The sequence below is a fragment of the Fistularia commersonii genome, chromosome 12, assembly GCF_037954325.1.
Source record: "Fistularia commersonii isolate RoL2024-O1a breed Wild chromosome 12, RoL_Fcom_v1.0, whole genome shotgun sequence".
In the NCBI taxonomy this organism is placed as follows: Eukaryota; Metazoa; Chordata; class Actinopteri; order Syngnathiformes; family Fistulariidae; genus Fistularia; species Fistularia commersonii.
This window is the reverse complement of record NC_141295.1, coordinates 19109155-19124540: the sequence shown is the minus strand read 5'-3', so window position 1 is coordinate 19124540 and position 15386 is coordinate 19109155. Positions and strand designations below refer to the sequence as shown.

The window sequence follows — 15386 nt, the reverse complement described above, 5'->3', positions numbered from 1 at the left end:
ATACCCGAGGGTTCTGGACGGTGTCATTAAATTTTAAAATTGCAAAGTGCTGTTTACAGGTTTGTCCAAACAATATGAGTTCCTGCGCCATTTTCCCTGCTTGGGAGATACAAAGTCGCGTTCCGAAGATCTGAAATGTGAGCGCTTACTCATCAAACGTGCTGCCGAGCGCTCACATTCACGCCAGCGGGCCATGAGCATCTCAGGACAAAATCTTTATTATCAGTCCAGCTAAACTTCTAATGAGAAGTGAAACCGTCTGTGCCGTGAGACTCGGCTGATATTCGCGGCCGCGTTTGCGTTACCGCTTTAGCTAACAAAAAAAAACATACACCCCCTGGAACGCAAACAACGAAACTTAATCATTAGATAAGCTAATCCCCGGGATACGACAATATGGCCGCCTGGTTAAACAGGTGGTTAAAAAGCTAGCCAAAGTTTGCGTATGCTAATGGACCGATGAGAACACGCCTTCACATGCCGGTCCAGAAAATGTTGACTCTACCTCCTGTCGATCCTGCGTCCAGACGACGACGCCGCTAACAAAGAACGCGGACGTGGAGCTCGTCTTCTGGCGGCGGCATCAAGGACGACGCGCCTCTCGCCTACCAGATCAGACCCCGATAATTTATGCCGCCCCTTTGGAGTTAAAATTCCGACGGCAACCCTGAAACCAAGAGAGGAGTCCGGGCTGCCACTGTTGCTGGCCGATAACTCCGGAATGACTTGTTAGAATCCAATAATGAAGGAGTTGACTATTCATCCGGGGCCTTCGGGGCGTCTCGCAGGTCAAAGAGCTTCGGTCGGACCGCTGGGCCTTTGCTGCTCAACCTCCTCAGATAATAACACCAATAAAAGCAATTACCTCAAGGACACACTGCGGTCCACTGCGTCTGGCACGGTATCTTAGCGGCTTCGAGTTTCTTTGGCTCGTCTTTTTCAAAACCAAACTGGCAAGGATCTGAACACCCCCTCCTCCCTGCCGCAATATAATGATGATTTAGTTTTATAAGTGGAGATAGAATCAGACGTGCCCTCAGGTAAGGCCTTCGCGCAACGCTACGAGTCGGTAAGAACCCGAAGCTTGGATTGCTATTCAGCCGCTGATGCGACCGCTGCGTTTTTTTTTTTTGCGTTTTCAGCTCAGCCGCTCTGAATGTTTCACTTTGAATAGATAAGTGCTGTAGCAAACAGATTCCACGCTGGGCCTTTGCTCACAAAAGAAAGAAATGAAAAAATCACCGTCAACTCATCAACTCGATTTGGAAATCTGAAGCATAACAGTCGTACCAATTTCCTGAATGGGACCCCAATCGGGGACACAGCTTGTGGTACCCGGAAGAAGCAACACCTAGCTGCCTCTCCTCCCGGATCCTGTTCTTCATTGTGAGGAAACCCTTCCAGGGGCGGCTGTGGCTCAGCTGGTAGAATGAGGCGTACCTCCGATCAGAAGATTGGTGGTTCCATCCCTGGCTCCTCCTGTCTGCATATCAAAGTGTCCTCGAACCGCAAGTTGTTCCCAATGGCGCTTTGAAAGCCCAGGTTTGGAAGTCTTCAAGTTGCCGCAGCAGATTATCTGCAGAATGCTGATGTAGCACAGATCAGTTCTTCTCCTTTGGGCTTTTCCCTTCAGGAGTCTCCACAGCCAATCCACCTTCTCCATCTGACCCTATACTCTAGACCTCCTGCTTGGCAGCTCCACCTTCAGCAACCTCCTACCCAGATCTTCACTGTGGTTTAGACATGAACAGAGAAGTGCTCTTGACCATCTCAGTCATCACTTTGTCACGGTCATACATGTCCTGCACCCCTGTGACAAATTTTTCTTTCCCTTTGGGCTTTTCCCTTCAGGGGTCTCCACAGCCAATCCACCTTCTCCATCTAACCCTTTTCTCTGGATCCTCCTCTCTCACACCAACTAACCTCACATCCTCTCACTACGTCAATAAATCTTCTCTTTAGTCTTCCTCTAGACCTCAGATTCCAGCCTCCGTCTACCGATACATTCACTTCTCTCCTCTGTCCATGACCCAACCATCTCAGACCTTCTCTCCAAAAAAATGTTACGTGTGTCGTCCCTCTGATGGACTCGTTCCTGATCCTATCCGTCCTGGTCACTCCCGAAGAGAATCTCCACATCTTCACCTCTGCGACATCCAGGTTTGCTTCCTGTCTTTTCTTCGGTTCCACTGTCTCCAAACCATACACCATCATCTGCAGGGCTCACCAGTATCTCCTCCACCTTTTCTTTCCTTCTGGCTGATAGTCTTGGGTTCTGCTTGAAGCCATTTCTTCACCTCTTTCCCACACTCTCTCACGCTCTGGACTGTTGACCCTAAGAACTTGAAATCCTCCAGCTTCTTCTCCCTGTAGCCTCGCCGTTCCACCCGAGTTCACACACATATACTGTCTTGCTGCTATGAACTTTCATTCCTCTCCTTTCCAGAGCGTACCTCCACCTCTCTAGATGTTCCTCCACCTGTTCCCTGCTCTCACTACAGATCACAATGTCATCTGCAAACATCATGGTCCATGGAGATTCCTCTCACCACTGCAAACAAGAGGGATCTCAGAGGTGATCCATGATGAAGCCCCACCTCCACCTCGCACCTCTCAATTGTCAAGTATTATTATTGTTATTGGTAGACATGATTAGAAGATTATTACTGTCTAGTTTATTCTCAGCAACATATCCATCTTATTCTGATAAAAAGTATAATATCCATTGTATTCTGAGTATATATTGGGTTGAGCTACTTCTTATAATAGCTATCAATCAATCTATCCATATAAATCTGTAAAGACATGGAAGCTTGTTTTGCTCTTAAAGGGTAGAAGTACAAAAAAAGTAAGAATCTAAGAAGACGAGGACGGCGTTCCGCTTTCAGGGCGCCGAGTCCACGTGCGCATGAAACGGTCTGTCGGCCCTCCGACTTTGAGAACGAAGTACAAAACCACTGAGAGTCGGTGCGTGACGGACGGACGGACGGACGGACGGACGCGAATGGAGAAGATGGAAATCGCGAGAACGCCTTCTCTGCGGTGTTTTGAACGATATTATTGAGGGCATTGTGTACAGCCACTGATCTATGAGGGGTTAGATGACATGGCGCTTTGCTTCATATCCCCTTTTAATTAATATCATTATCTAGTGTACCCCCCTCCCCCCCCCCCCCCCAAAAAAAAAAAACATGCAAATGTGCCGAGCGGCGACTCCACTCCAGATCCCGCAACATCAGAAAGCCACATGTAGTATTTATTCACCTTGCAGACGCCGGCATCCACGAGGGCTGATATACATTCACAGCCTCGCATATGGACCGAGTGACTCGCGGCAGAATGTGACGTTTTCTTTGTCATGTTAATCAGCCCCTGCGAGGTTTTTGTCGCTACAATGAGGAGAATAAATCTCGTGTCCCCGACTGCAGAAGATCACTCGCGCTGCCGAAGCCTTCGCTCTCCGTCTGCTCCCCATTATCCCGCTCGCAGCTCCTTCTATATTATCTCTGCTCCTTTGCACCAGATTTCCCAAACACCTTCTTCCCTTGACCTACTTAATGATGTTTTTATTTTTCCCTGCAGCTCCATCCGTTATTTCAGCCTTGCGAATCTGCCCGACGGAGTAAATCCTCGAAGGCCGCGCGCCGTATGACGTGACCTTCGGACCGGGAGGTCCCGGTCAGCGAGCGGTCAAGTTTTAATGCGATTCACCCACACGGGCTGTTTCATTTCAGAGTAATGGATTTGTCATTTTGGAAACGGTGGCACGCTTGAAGCCTATTTCCGTTGGGTCCACGTCCACGGACCAGAGGCGCCGCCATCCGGAGCAGAAGCGCGGAGCTGACATGTATGCTAAGCTAAGGAAGCAACCGCAAAGACCTGTTTGAAGCCGAGCTTGGTCGTACTGGTGGAGTTTTTTCTCCTTTAACAGGCCTACCCTTTCATATTTTCTGTTTTTACGTGCCGGCAAACAGAGATACTTTCCATAATGACACGGGAAAACCTTCGAGGAGTCGAGTCACGACTAACCTTGTATCCCTGGTTGATGCCGTTGATGAACTGCTGGGGCGGAGGGTTCCACGTGAAGCGGATGGTGGTGGAGTTGATGGCTACGACTTCCACTTCCTGCGGAGGCGCTGTAGGGACTGCAAATATGATGTTAAGCTGTCACGAGTTTGCCGAGATACGATACACACACACATACAGGACTGGCCGAACGGTATGTTTTCATTTTTCAGTTCAGTTCTTAGACTACCTTGATACCACATTTCGTTTTTGCGTTGTTAAGAGTTGATGGGCAGAAACTAGGTCTAAGGGAGTTGTCATGCCAACGGGGGGTGTCGTTGGTTGGGACAACCAAGCAACTTTTCTGGGATTACCTGGATTGGGATGCTAAAAAGGTAAAGGTTCAACCTCTCGGGTGAGGGGTGAAACATCTTCGAGTGAAGAAATTCAAGTCCAGTTACCACAACGAGAAGATTTCGACAAGGAGACACTGGATCCATCCCATAGTACACATGACTGACGGGCACAAAGCGGGATGGACAACCCTTAAGTATCGCAGTGAAACACAACAAGCTCTTCGAATTTATGTCATCAAAAATGAAACACGCCTCAGTCCTTCCTGTCTGGTGTTGAACGGGGTACAGAGGAGATGCAAGGGAGAGAGGACACCAAACAATCCCATGATTCCTTGCGGCTGCGATATGAAAAGACTTCAAATCAAAGCGCGTTCTCCGGCTCGTCTGACAGCGGTTTGAGCAAACAACGCCAACGTTTCTTTGGAATTAAAAAGGGAACGGAAGCTCAGATGAGATTTAGGTTGCGGAACGCAGGGGGGAGCAGGACATGTACTGCAGGTGGAAGGCAGCGCTTTAAATAAGACTCCTTGATTGACATCGTCCAACCGGGCGTAAGGAAGGGAATCAGCCGAGCCACTTCAGCGCATAAATGGAGATAAATGCGCTGTCATTGGACAAAGTGACGGGGTTGCGCGCCGGGCTCGACTCGCCGAACTAAACCCGCCGCTCATTTGTTTTCTCACTCGTCAGACGCCCGCCCACCCCTCGGAGAGAGAAAATGGAAAAGAAGTTTGATAGTGTTCCCCTGGAGACTCGCTTCCCGTTAAGTTTATAACTGCGGTGTTTTTTTTTCTCTCTCTCTCTCTTAGTCTTGCTGTCTGAACGTCCCGGGGGTATTTGCTCCGGGGACGGCGCGGTGTGCAAGTAAACTTTTACGATGTTTGGAGGAAGTCTTCTTTTTTGGAAATCTTTGAAGTGACTTGTTAAAGAGAACACAATAAAGACGGCGGCTGGAAGACGAGGGCCGACAGATACAAGTCTATGTAGCCCCGTCTGGTTTGGGGGTTTTTAATAATGAATAATCCTAAAAAATAATAACAACACGCTTAGCGCTTCGCGGCGAGAAGGTCTCCGGTTGGATTCCGACAGATAAATCGATGTTTTAGCGTCCGTGCGCGACTCCAGAACCAACACCTTTTTAACACAGTATGTTTACCGTATTTTCCGGACTATAAGTCGCGTTTTTTTTCATAGTTTGGTGGGGGGTGCGACTTATACTCTGGAGCGACTTATGTGTGAAATTATTAACACATTATTACCGGTACCGGTATATAATTTCACATGTTATTTTCACATTGAACCGCAAGAGGGCGCTATAGGCCTGTGATAATAATTTCAACATTAACGAAGAACTTAAAAACGGCACCGAAAAGGAAATCGTATTCTGCTGATTACAAGCTGCGAGTAGTAAAATACTCAGCCGAAAACAGTAATGGAGCTGCAGAGAGAAAGTTTGGAGTTAGCCAGAAGCTTGTAAGAGACGGGCGAAAAGCGGAGGTAACTCTAACTGAAATGAAGACAACAAAAAAAGCCAATCGCGAGCTAAAAGCTAGGTGGCCACAGCTAGAGGAACGAATGCGGCGTGCAACTTTGGTGGAAGTTATCGAATGGATAGAAAAAGCATGGGCTTCGGTGACGACCGAAACCGTTCTGGCAGGATTCAGAAAGGCTGGAATAGTTGGAACCGGAAGTGACGATGAGTCTGACGGAAGTGACGTAGAAGAGGAAGCGCCGCATCTTCTACCTCCGGAGTTAGCGGAGTTGATGAGAAGTGACACCGAGGATGAAGATTTCGTGGGATTTTAGTTAGCGGGTATTTGGAGTGACAAGGATGGTTTGGGTAAACTTCTTATCATGTTATTTATGCTAGAGTTATCGGAATAACTGTTAGTATGTTATGTTAACATACCGAGCACTTTCTCAGTTGTGTCACGTAATGTAAGCATATCGCTCAGCCTGTTGTTGCCTCTATTCTATTTTTATATTAAATTGTTTGTCATTAAAATTTTAAATGACATGTCTGTTCTTGTTGTTGTATTTTATTAAATAAATCTCCCCCCCAAAATGCGACTTATACTCCAGTGCGACTTATGCATGTTTTTTTCGTTCTTTATTATGCATTTTTGGCCGGTGCGACGTATAATCCGGAGCGACGTATAGTCCGAAAAATACGGTATCTTCAGAAATAGTGCCTTGCAGAGACACTTTGGAGTCTGTAAAGCGACTCCTCGAAGTGGTTGTGAATGAGTGAAGACCATAAAGGAGAGAAGAGGTTCTGGAAGGGTTGGTGGCGTCGGCGGCGAGGGGGTAAATCCTCTTTTAACACGTGCTTCCCCTTTTCCCGCGTTTCGCTCCGACGGTATATTACCGTTATTAAAGACGGGATGAGCCGCGCGCATCCATGTTCGCATAAACCTCAATGTCATTACGGCGAGATCCGGGGCAGCTTTACGGCGCCGGGAGCGTCCCGTCGGCTCGTTCATTATTCTAATGGGATCTAATGGGGACGGACCGGGGACGCCGTCCTCCGGGCCGCCGTTTTCCGAGAGAACGGGCCGGAAACGGGGAGATATACCGATACGGATAAAGCGCCTCAGCTTGCTGCCTTACAGTCAGGACTCGGGGCATTTATTCCCATATTCTGAGCCTCCCCAGAGGACAGGGTTTAGTGTTTTATCTGCAGCAGAGGGGGTTAGGAAGCCGGTCCCCGGGCGAACGCTCACCCCGGCGTGGGAGGGGTGAACCAGAGCATCTTTAGCATCAATTAATCTCCTCTCTTTCTTCTTGTCCTCCCCATTATTCACCATTTCTTTTCTTGGCGCCCCCTCCGCCTCAGCGTGTAGCCTGTCCTCTTTGGCTCAAACGGCAGATACAAAGGGCATTCCCATCATGCAGCGGTGCATTATCACTCGCTGGCTCCCCGGCATCAGCATAAACCCCTTACAGTGTAATCACCATGACGTGCACACACACACACACACACACACACACAGAGTCACACTCGTCCCCGTATGTTCCGCGGGTATAATGCTTTCAAAGGACCCTCTTTCTTCAGGCCAGCCGGTCTCCATATTAAATTTTAAGGTTCTCAGCGTGGACTCGGTCACGAGGAGGCCGTGAGCAAAGTGCAGGAAAAGACGGCGCCGTCGAAGCAACTTTCTCGCGCGTGGATCCAAAAATGTACCGTATTTTGCAGACCAGAAGGTGCACTGCATTATGAGATGCAATATCAATGAACGGGTGTATTTCCATACATAAGGCGCACTGTGTTATAAGGCGCATGATAAAACATACGGTATATAAAGCCAAACAAAACAGTTTCGTCGAACTTTATTCATCTCATTCGTCTCGCTTTGAGCCCTCAGAAGCTCTGGTTCATCTCCAAGCTTCCCCCACTTCCGTACCGTTGATTCATTCATGTTGAATTCTTTCTCGGCCGCTGTGTTCCCATCATCTACTGCGTGACTCATAGCCTTGAATTTGAATTCTGTTTCGTAAGCATGTCTCTTAACAGGTGCCATGTTTGGGGGTTCTCGGTAATATTCTGTTGAAGCACAGTACGTACCGTGATTACAAAAAGTGGCGGCGGTAAGCGTGCTACGTGATTGGCTAAAGGTTGCCAGTGATGGTGGACACCTGAAGTTAGAATGAGGTAAGAACAACGTTGTTGCACTAAATAATTAGTCATCTAACATCGTCTGACGTTGCAACCCATATTCAACCAAGGACTCACTTTAAGACGGTCCGACCAAAGTCACACTAAAACATTTTGACAGATGTTTGAGCGCGGTGTGACACATAAAACTGGCTGGAGGTCAGTAAGCGCAACAAGAATTCATACATAAGGCGCACTGGATTATAAGGCGCACGGCCGAATGTTGAGAAAATCTAAGGATTTTAAGGCACCTTATAGTGCCAAAAATATGGCAATGGCTACAACGGAGGCCGATCAGCCTGGACGTCCTCCATGAGCCCTGGTTCTGGGAGTTCTCACAGCTTGTCCTCAACGTGTCGCCCGAGCAGAGTTTGTTCCTCGCAGAACTAGCGTTTATTTAAAAGTGGGCGCGGTTGATGCGGAAAAGCAGAATTGTTGTTTCGCGGTATTTCCGCTGGGGCGGAAGGTTGTGGAGAGGTGGGTGGTTTTGAGCATGAAAGTATGAACACATCTAACGAGGTACTCAAAGACATGCGGTTGGACGTTCTTCTTAAGAATGGGTTCCCGAACGTTATCCACAGACGAGTGTTTGCGAAAGATGGCGACACCTTTGCAAAAAACTGGCCCAACGGCGTGTACAGATGAAGAGGAGCATCGGTGGACAGTGGATCCCCGCGGTGTCCTAACACCGTCAAACCACCACGGACACAGTTCCTGCCGTCATCACGTATAGGACCATTCACCCGCTCATCCGCTCGTCTGGACAAACAGCGGCGTTTTTGGACCGTGTGGGGAACCCGGAGAACTCCGGAGGAACCCCACGTAGACCCCAGGAGAACATGGAGACTCCACGCAGGACGGGTTACCAGTGGGGATCCAATTGGGTACCTTCTTGTTGTGAGTCTGAAATGCCAACCGCTGATCCACCTTGCCGCCCTTGTCTTTAAAAACAATGCAGGTGTGTTTTCTAAATAATTCTGAAGGTATAACCCTTCTGTTTTTTAATCTTCACATACCAGAGGAGGTCACTTGTCTTCTCCACGGTTCCTGAGATTGGCATCTGAGGAAAGGCAGCGCCGACAAAACAGCGGGATCCTCTTTGAGGCGGGAGGGAGGACGAACGTGAGGCTTTTCAGTCAATTACCCGCTGGATTGCCAAACTTAACTGAACCCTCTTTTGCTCTGCCTCCTGTGAACGTGCCACTTTACACCGACTCACGGAGAGTTTAATGACACGGCTGCGAATTCACTCTGCATCCCCGGGGGGAGCAGCGCCGATCGACCCTCGCCTCAGAAGTGCGGGACGGTGATTGGACGAGAAGATAAAGCTTGTTGGACGCCGACAGGCGACCGGAGAGGAGCGGGCTCACGTCGGGATAAGGAGCACAGCTTGCCTCGGGGAAAGGCAGAGTCGGACTCATTAGAGACACAGCGGCAATATGTCGCGGCGTTCAGGGTGACTGCTCCCGCCCCTCCTGGGTCACCCGAAGGGTCCCTGCCCATTTAGCAGATCCAGCTGAAACACCTGAGTGGTTTCTTGATGGGGAACTTAAACAGAGCTGTTTCGAATGGCTTCTCCACAACACCAGTTCCTTTGCCAAGAAGACTCGCCGTTCTATTCAAATTACTGGATAATTACAGAGTATTTGAAGAGCCTGCCTACTTAAAGGAGCATCACCCAGTAGGGGGTGAGTGCTCGGGGAGGGACCGCTTGCCGAGGCCCCGTCCCAGCTGGCCGTTCGCAAGAGAACGGCGTTTTTGCGGCGGCTGGAAACAGAACCATACGGAAACCCTGGCTGGGGAGCGAAAAGATTTGGAAACGCCTCCGTCTCCATGGAGAATGATTTGGAAATGGATATGCTCACTAAGGTTGAAGTTAGTTTTCAAGCATGGGTGGGCCGACCATAACAACGACGAAGGACTCCAGAGTACTTGGAGGGGCAGGACTTGTACGAGCTATGTAGTTCAGGGTCACTCCAAGCAGTAACTCCACCTCCCCATTGGTCCTTACTGTAGCCTACGAACCTTTCACGAGCAAAAGTGATAAATGTAGCCTTTCTCTTTGTCATGATAACATTATAGAGAGTTTAGGCATCTCAAGGTCATACAGAATGTCCAGGTCGAAGTTCATAGAGGAGCTATCATCAACACGACGTCCATCTCCTGCGAGGCCCCCACAAGGGACACCCTTCCGAGTCTCGGCCGTAAGTGCAAAAGCGGCGCCGTCCGGTACCTCAAGTGGCATCTGACCGCGGATTCTAATAGCTCGGCAAGCGAAGGACACCGGTGAAGGTGCTTGTGGAGGCTCACCTCCCTGCAGGGTGTACTCGGCCACCGGGCTGCTGTAGACCCCCAGACCGGCGCCCGTGTAGGCGGCCACCTGAATCTGGTACTGCGTCCAGATGATCAGATCTTTCAGAAGACAGTAGTTGGTCTCCGGGCTGCTGATGTTCTTCTCCTGGTAGTCGCCCGGCAACCCTGCCAGCCGGTACCTGCGCACAAACACACACACATTTTGCAAATATAGCGCGTTTGTAATCAGACACGTTTGCTTGTTTGCCTCCGATAAAAAATGAGGTAAACAAACAAGTCTGGTTATTAGCAGTTAATAAGTGTTACTAATCGTTAAAATTGATAAAGATTGATTCATGGGAATTAGTCACGAGGCAAACAAATGAAGAGGTACTTGCCACAGCCTATATTTACACATAAAAGTAATGTCATGAATATTAAAATGTGAGTCCGACGCCGTGTTTGCGGGAAGCTGCGCCGTCATTTATCCTCGCACACCTAAACCCTATGAATATGCAAGAAACTTCACCGGAGACATTCATTCATCACCCGGAGCGAGGTTGGCTGCGATTGGTCGAGAGGCTGAACCGACCAATCACAGGCCAACCAACCCTCTTAGGCAACACACTTCAGTGTGTGTGTGTGTGTGTGTGTGTGTGTGTGTGTGTGCGTTTGTGACCCCCCCCCCCGCCCCCACATTGAACACACACTTTTCTGACGGCGGGGTGACTTTAATTAATCTGCAGCTTTGAATGGGAGACGGGCGGCGTGTTTGTGTCGGATAATGGCGGCGTTTAATCAGCCCTCTGCACGAGAGCCCAAACAAAACCGCCGTTTTGCATCCCGGCCCCCCGAGAAATTGGGTTTGTCACCTCTGCCCTTGAGAGCAAAACACGTCCGGGGTCTTTTGAAATTTCCAAAACAAACGTCCGGGACGCCGAGACTCCTCGGGGGCCGGGCCGATACGTGACGGAGTTCACGTCGGTCGATAATCCCGGCCTTTTTTCGCAGTAACAGGATTTCCCGGCCCTCTCGGCCCAGACGGTCGCTCGCGCTGAGCGGGAGGCGCGAGGCTAACGGCGTATCTCTGCGCGGAGGTGAGGAGATAACCCTTCCGCCGCCACCTGACACGCCGGCACGAGGTGATGGATGACGAAAAAGAGGGAGCAGATAAGGGAAGAGCTGCCGGCGGATACGGCGAGGAGAAAGGGGGGGTTCGGTGGTTTTCCCGCCGGAATGACACGCGACGACGTACCGCTAATTTCGGCCGATCAGATAAATATCCGGAGGGAGGATGCAGGGCGGTTTCTGCCTGAAAAGACGTGTCAATTTGCTCTCTGAGGTACAACTTAAGGAGATATCAGAGCAAAGGACAGTGGACGGATGGCAGACAGGACAACAGTTTAATACATGATTGGTTTTAGGGATGGCGGCGTAGCGGTTAGCGCTATGGTTAGCGCAATGGTTAGCGCTATGGTTAGCGCAGGTAATGAATGATTGAATCAATCCAAATCAAAAATGTCAATTTGGGTCTGACCTTCCCATCTCCTGCGTCATAAACCAAAACGTCCAGCATGAGTTTCTTTGGGATCTTAATTGCTTTGCCGAATTCGTTTTCCTCCTTTGCCGCCGTTGTCGTCGGATTTGCCTAAAATCCGCCTCGCGGGTAAAACTCCGACCGTATTAATGGAATAACTTTTTTGCCGGGCGGCTAATAGGAGCCGCAAAGCGTAACATTACGAACCAGGACGAAGAAGAAGAAGAAGAAAAAAAAGAAAAGCCAAACGCGGGTCTGCTGGCGGCGAGCGAGGCGGAGTATGAATCAGAGTATTCATAAATGTCCGAGGGGCTCGATCCATCACGGGAGTGTGTTGCCAAGGCAAAGCAGCCGCTCTAATTCACGGCTCCTCATCCCCCTAATAATCATTGTGAAACAATGCGTCATATAAACTACCGCTTCACACTTCTTCCCCTGCCAGGAGATCACCGGGTTCAACGCGTAATTCTCTGCATTCCAAATTGTCCGACCCGGGTTTCGGTTTCCAGATCGTGCACGTGCACGTGCGTGGGACGATCCGCAGTAAATCCCATCCCCCCCCCCGACGTTACCGGGGGTCTAATGGGGCGGCTTATCTGAGATGAAGAACAACGATTACGTCCGACGGGTGTGTTTTTCCACAAAGTTTGCCTCCTATTTCACGCGGCCGGTCGGAGGGGGGGGGGGGGGGGGCCTTCACAACGGGGAACCTCAACCGCCGATCCATCGACTTTCCTTCTGCCGTCCGCGGCCACAAGCTGGTTAATGACTCAAAGAAGGCCGGGATCACCGGGAAGGTGCTGAGCGGCCGAGCGGCGAGCACAGATGGCCGAGGCGAACGAGCCGCGACCAGACCTTTTCTTTTTGTTTGTTAATTACAGACCACGGGTTCTTCTTCTTTCACCTGGTGAGCTTTTCCAATCATCTAACCCTTTCCTGTCCTCCTTCTGTCCATCCGTGAACCCCTTTTTTCTCCTCCTCATGACCTCCCAACCCGATGTTCACCATCCTTCCTTCATATGTCCGTGCACAAAATGGACTTTATCTCCAGAACTTCTAACGTGCTGTCCCTCTGATGGACAACCATTCACATTTCAGGGTCTTCGTTGAACCTCCTGCATATTTTGGATGGTGGGAGGAACCCAAAGGAACTCCACCCAGATGCCCCAGGATCATCTTCTTCTTCCTTTCCTTTGGGCTTTTCCATTCGAGGGTCACCACAGCGAATCCAACTGATCCATCTAATCCTATTCTCTGGATCCTCCTCTCTCACACCGCCTCTCTTCATATCCTCTCTCACGACATCCATCAATCTTCTCTCTGGTCTTCCTCTAGACCTCCTGCCTGGCAGCTCCACCTTCAGCAACCTTCTATCCAGATCTTCACCATGGTTTAGACATGAACAGAGGAGTGTTCATGTCCAAACCGTCTCAGACATCACTTTGTCTCGGTCATACATGTCCTGCACCCCTGTGACAAATTCTTGTAGCCTCATCCGGGCAGATCCCTGGTAGTTTTTGCATTCCCACAGGCAGTGAAGGACCACGGTCGGGCCGGTGTGACAGAAGCGTCTGCAAACAAACTGCTGAAGAAGAAGAAGAAGAAGAAGAAGAAGAAGAAGAAGAAGAAGAAGAAGAAGAAGAACACGGTGTGGACACCATGGAGGTGGAAGCTACCACAGCGTTCATGGAATAATAACCATGGACCATCAGATAATTGGAGTGTTTTTATCTTCTCCCTGCAATGCTTCGCTGTGTGAAGAGCCTTATTAGCCGTTAGCTAACCCTGGACTCATATTGGCAAATGTAGACGTTCCTCTACAAGCCCTCTCAGGTGTCGCAGGCCAGAAGAGCTTGGACCTCATTTTCACTCCCTTTTATCCCAAGACACCACCTGACCAGTGAGCATCGGATTTTCAAAATGGCGCTCCGCAGTCCGCAAGAAGCACCTGCTAATGGGCGTGGTTTCTGAGTTCCACCGATCTCCAAGCACCTACAGAGTAGAAGCTGAGGTCCACGGTCTCTGGTTCCTCTGCCGTCACGATGCGCCAAGAAATGTCCTTGATTCCGTAAAATACAGAAACTTCCCACAACGACGAAATAATCCGAGTCCCCGGAAAATCGCCTCGACCTTCCGCCCAAAGTGTGCCCGTGCTCATCGCCATGGCAACCGCTAACCGTCAGGGAGACGTCTTCTGGAGTCACGCTCGGGTCGAGCTCGTGCGTCAGCCGTCGCCGCCGAGCGCCGAGGTCCCGCCGTTTCCATGGCCGCCATGGCGGCGCGTCACGAGAGGGTAAACACAGGTGTAATTGATGGGAGTGAATCAGGGCCGAGCTCGTGCGCAGCTGCTGCGCAACAGGACGCGCAATTAATGCCGTTATTTACAACCCTGTTTGCCCCGCAATTACATGTCGGGTAATTTACAAGGTGAGATTAGGCGCCGTGGAGGTGCGGCCCGCCGCAAAGCGCCGTCCAGATCGGGATGATTAAACGCGGTTTGATGATTTGCGGTTCTATGACAAGAAATAGCGTTTGTTATTCCGGGTCAGTGGTTGTAACATCAGATAGCGACTTTAGCACCTTTTTGGAAGGAACCTGCCACCACGGACCTCAGTTCCTGGAAGTTCTCTGGCTTCCACAGGAACTCAGAGGTGTTTGCTGATTGGCGGAAATCAAAAGCCACGCCCATTAGCAGATACTTCTTGCAGAGCGACGTTTTTCAAAGCGATGCTGTTCACTGGTCAGGTGTCTTCTTGGAACGAAACGGACAGAAGCGGCGAGGAATGGAGCGCTGAAGAGGTTCTTCTGGCATGCTACGCCTCAGGGGAACATCTACATTTTGGACCAAAAGAAGTGCGGAGTTAGCTAACGGCTAACGGGGTTCTTCGCACGGTGAAGATAAAAACATCTCAAACAATCTGATAGTCCATGATTATTATTCCATGGGCATGGTGTCCTTCTTCTTCTTCTTCGGTGGTTTGTTTTTGAGCGTGGAGCTCCAGGTGCAGATGACGACGTCCCTCAACGCCTGTGAGAATGCAAAGCAGGTTCTCCTGGAGGAGGCTACTTCCTGGAACCAGATGGGAGGTGGACAGCTGACGTGACTGGTTTTATCATCTTGTGATATAAAGACACAAAGACACACGGCCTTTGATTCTGGCACATGAACACACACTCGCACACACACACACACACACACACACACACATGGACTGACACACGGCGTGGATTGGACGGCTGCCATTTGGAGCGTTTAGTAAAAACACAGTGAAGTAATTATGAGCAATGTGAGGGAAATCAAACAGACACCCACGTGTCTGCACTCTTGGATGTTCTGGCACCAGCCAATAAGCATGGCCTTGAATATGTGTGTGTGTGTGTGTGTGTGTGTGTGTGTGTGTGTGTACCTCAGGACGTATCCTCGGAGGACCCCGTTGAGCTGGGGCTCTGGCGGCGGCTGCCACTGGACCATGATGGACTGGTTGGTCCGCCCGCTGGCCACGATGTTCTTGGGCGGCGCGCTGGGCGCCTCCTCCCTCAG

General features: G+C 50.1%; 1 protein-coding gene across 1 annotated transcript in view; it reads right to left on the bottom strand.

The window, feature by feature from the left end:
- Positions 1 to 15386, bottom strand: part of sdk1b (sidekick cell adhesion molecule 1b) — a 276904-nt gene that overhangs the window by 51718 nt on the left and 209800 nt on the right. The window contains exons 17-19 of the mRNA XM_086156189.1: positions 15253 to 15386; positions 10327 to 10508; positions 4030 to 4145 (exon numbers count right to left, since the gene is read on the bottom strand). The exon at positions 15253 to 15386 is cut by the window's right edge and continues 7 nt beyond it. Of these exons, the coding sequence (XP_086012315.1) occupies positions 4030 to 4145; positions 10327 to 10508; positions 15253 to 15386 (432 nt within the window). The remainder of the gene's footprint in view (positions 1 to 4029; positions 4146 to 10326; positions 10509 to 15252) is intronic.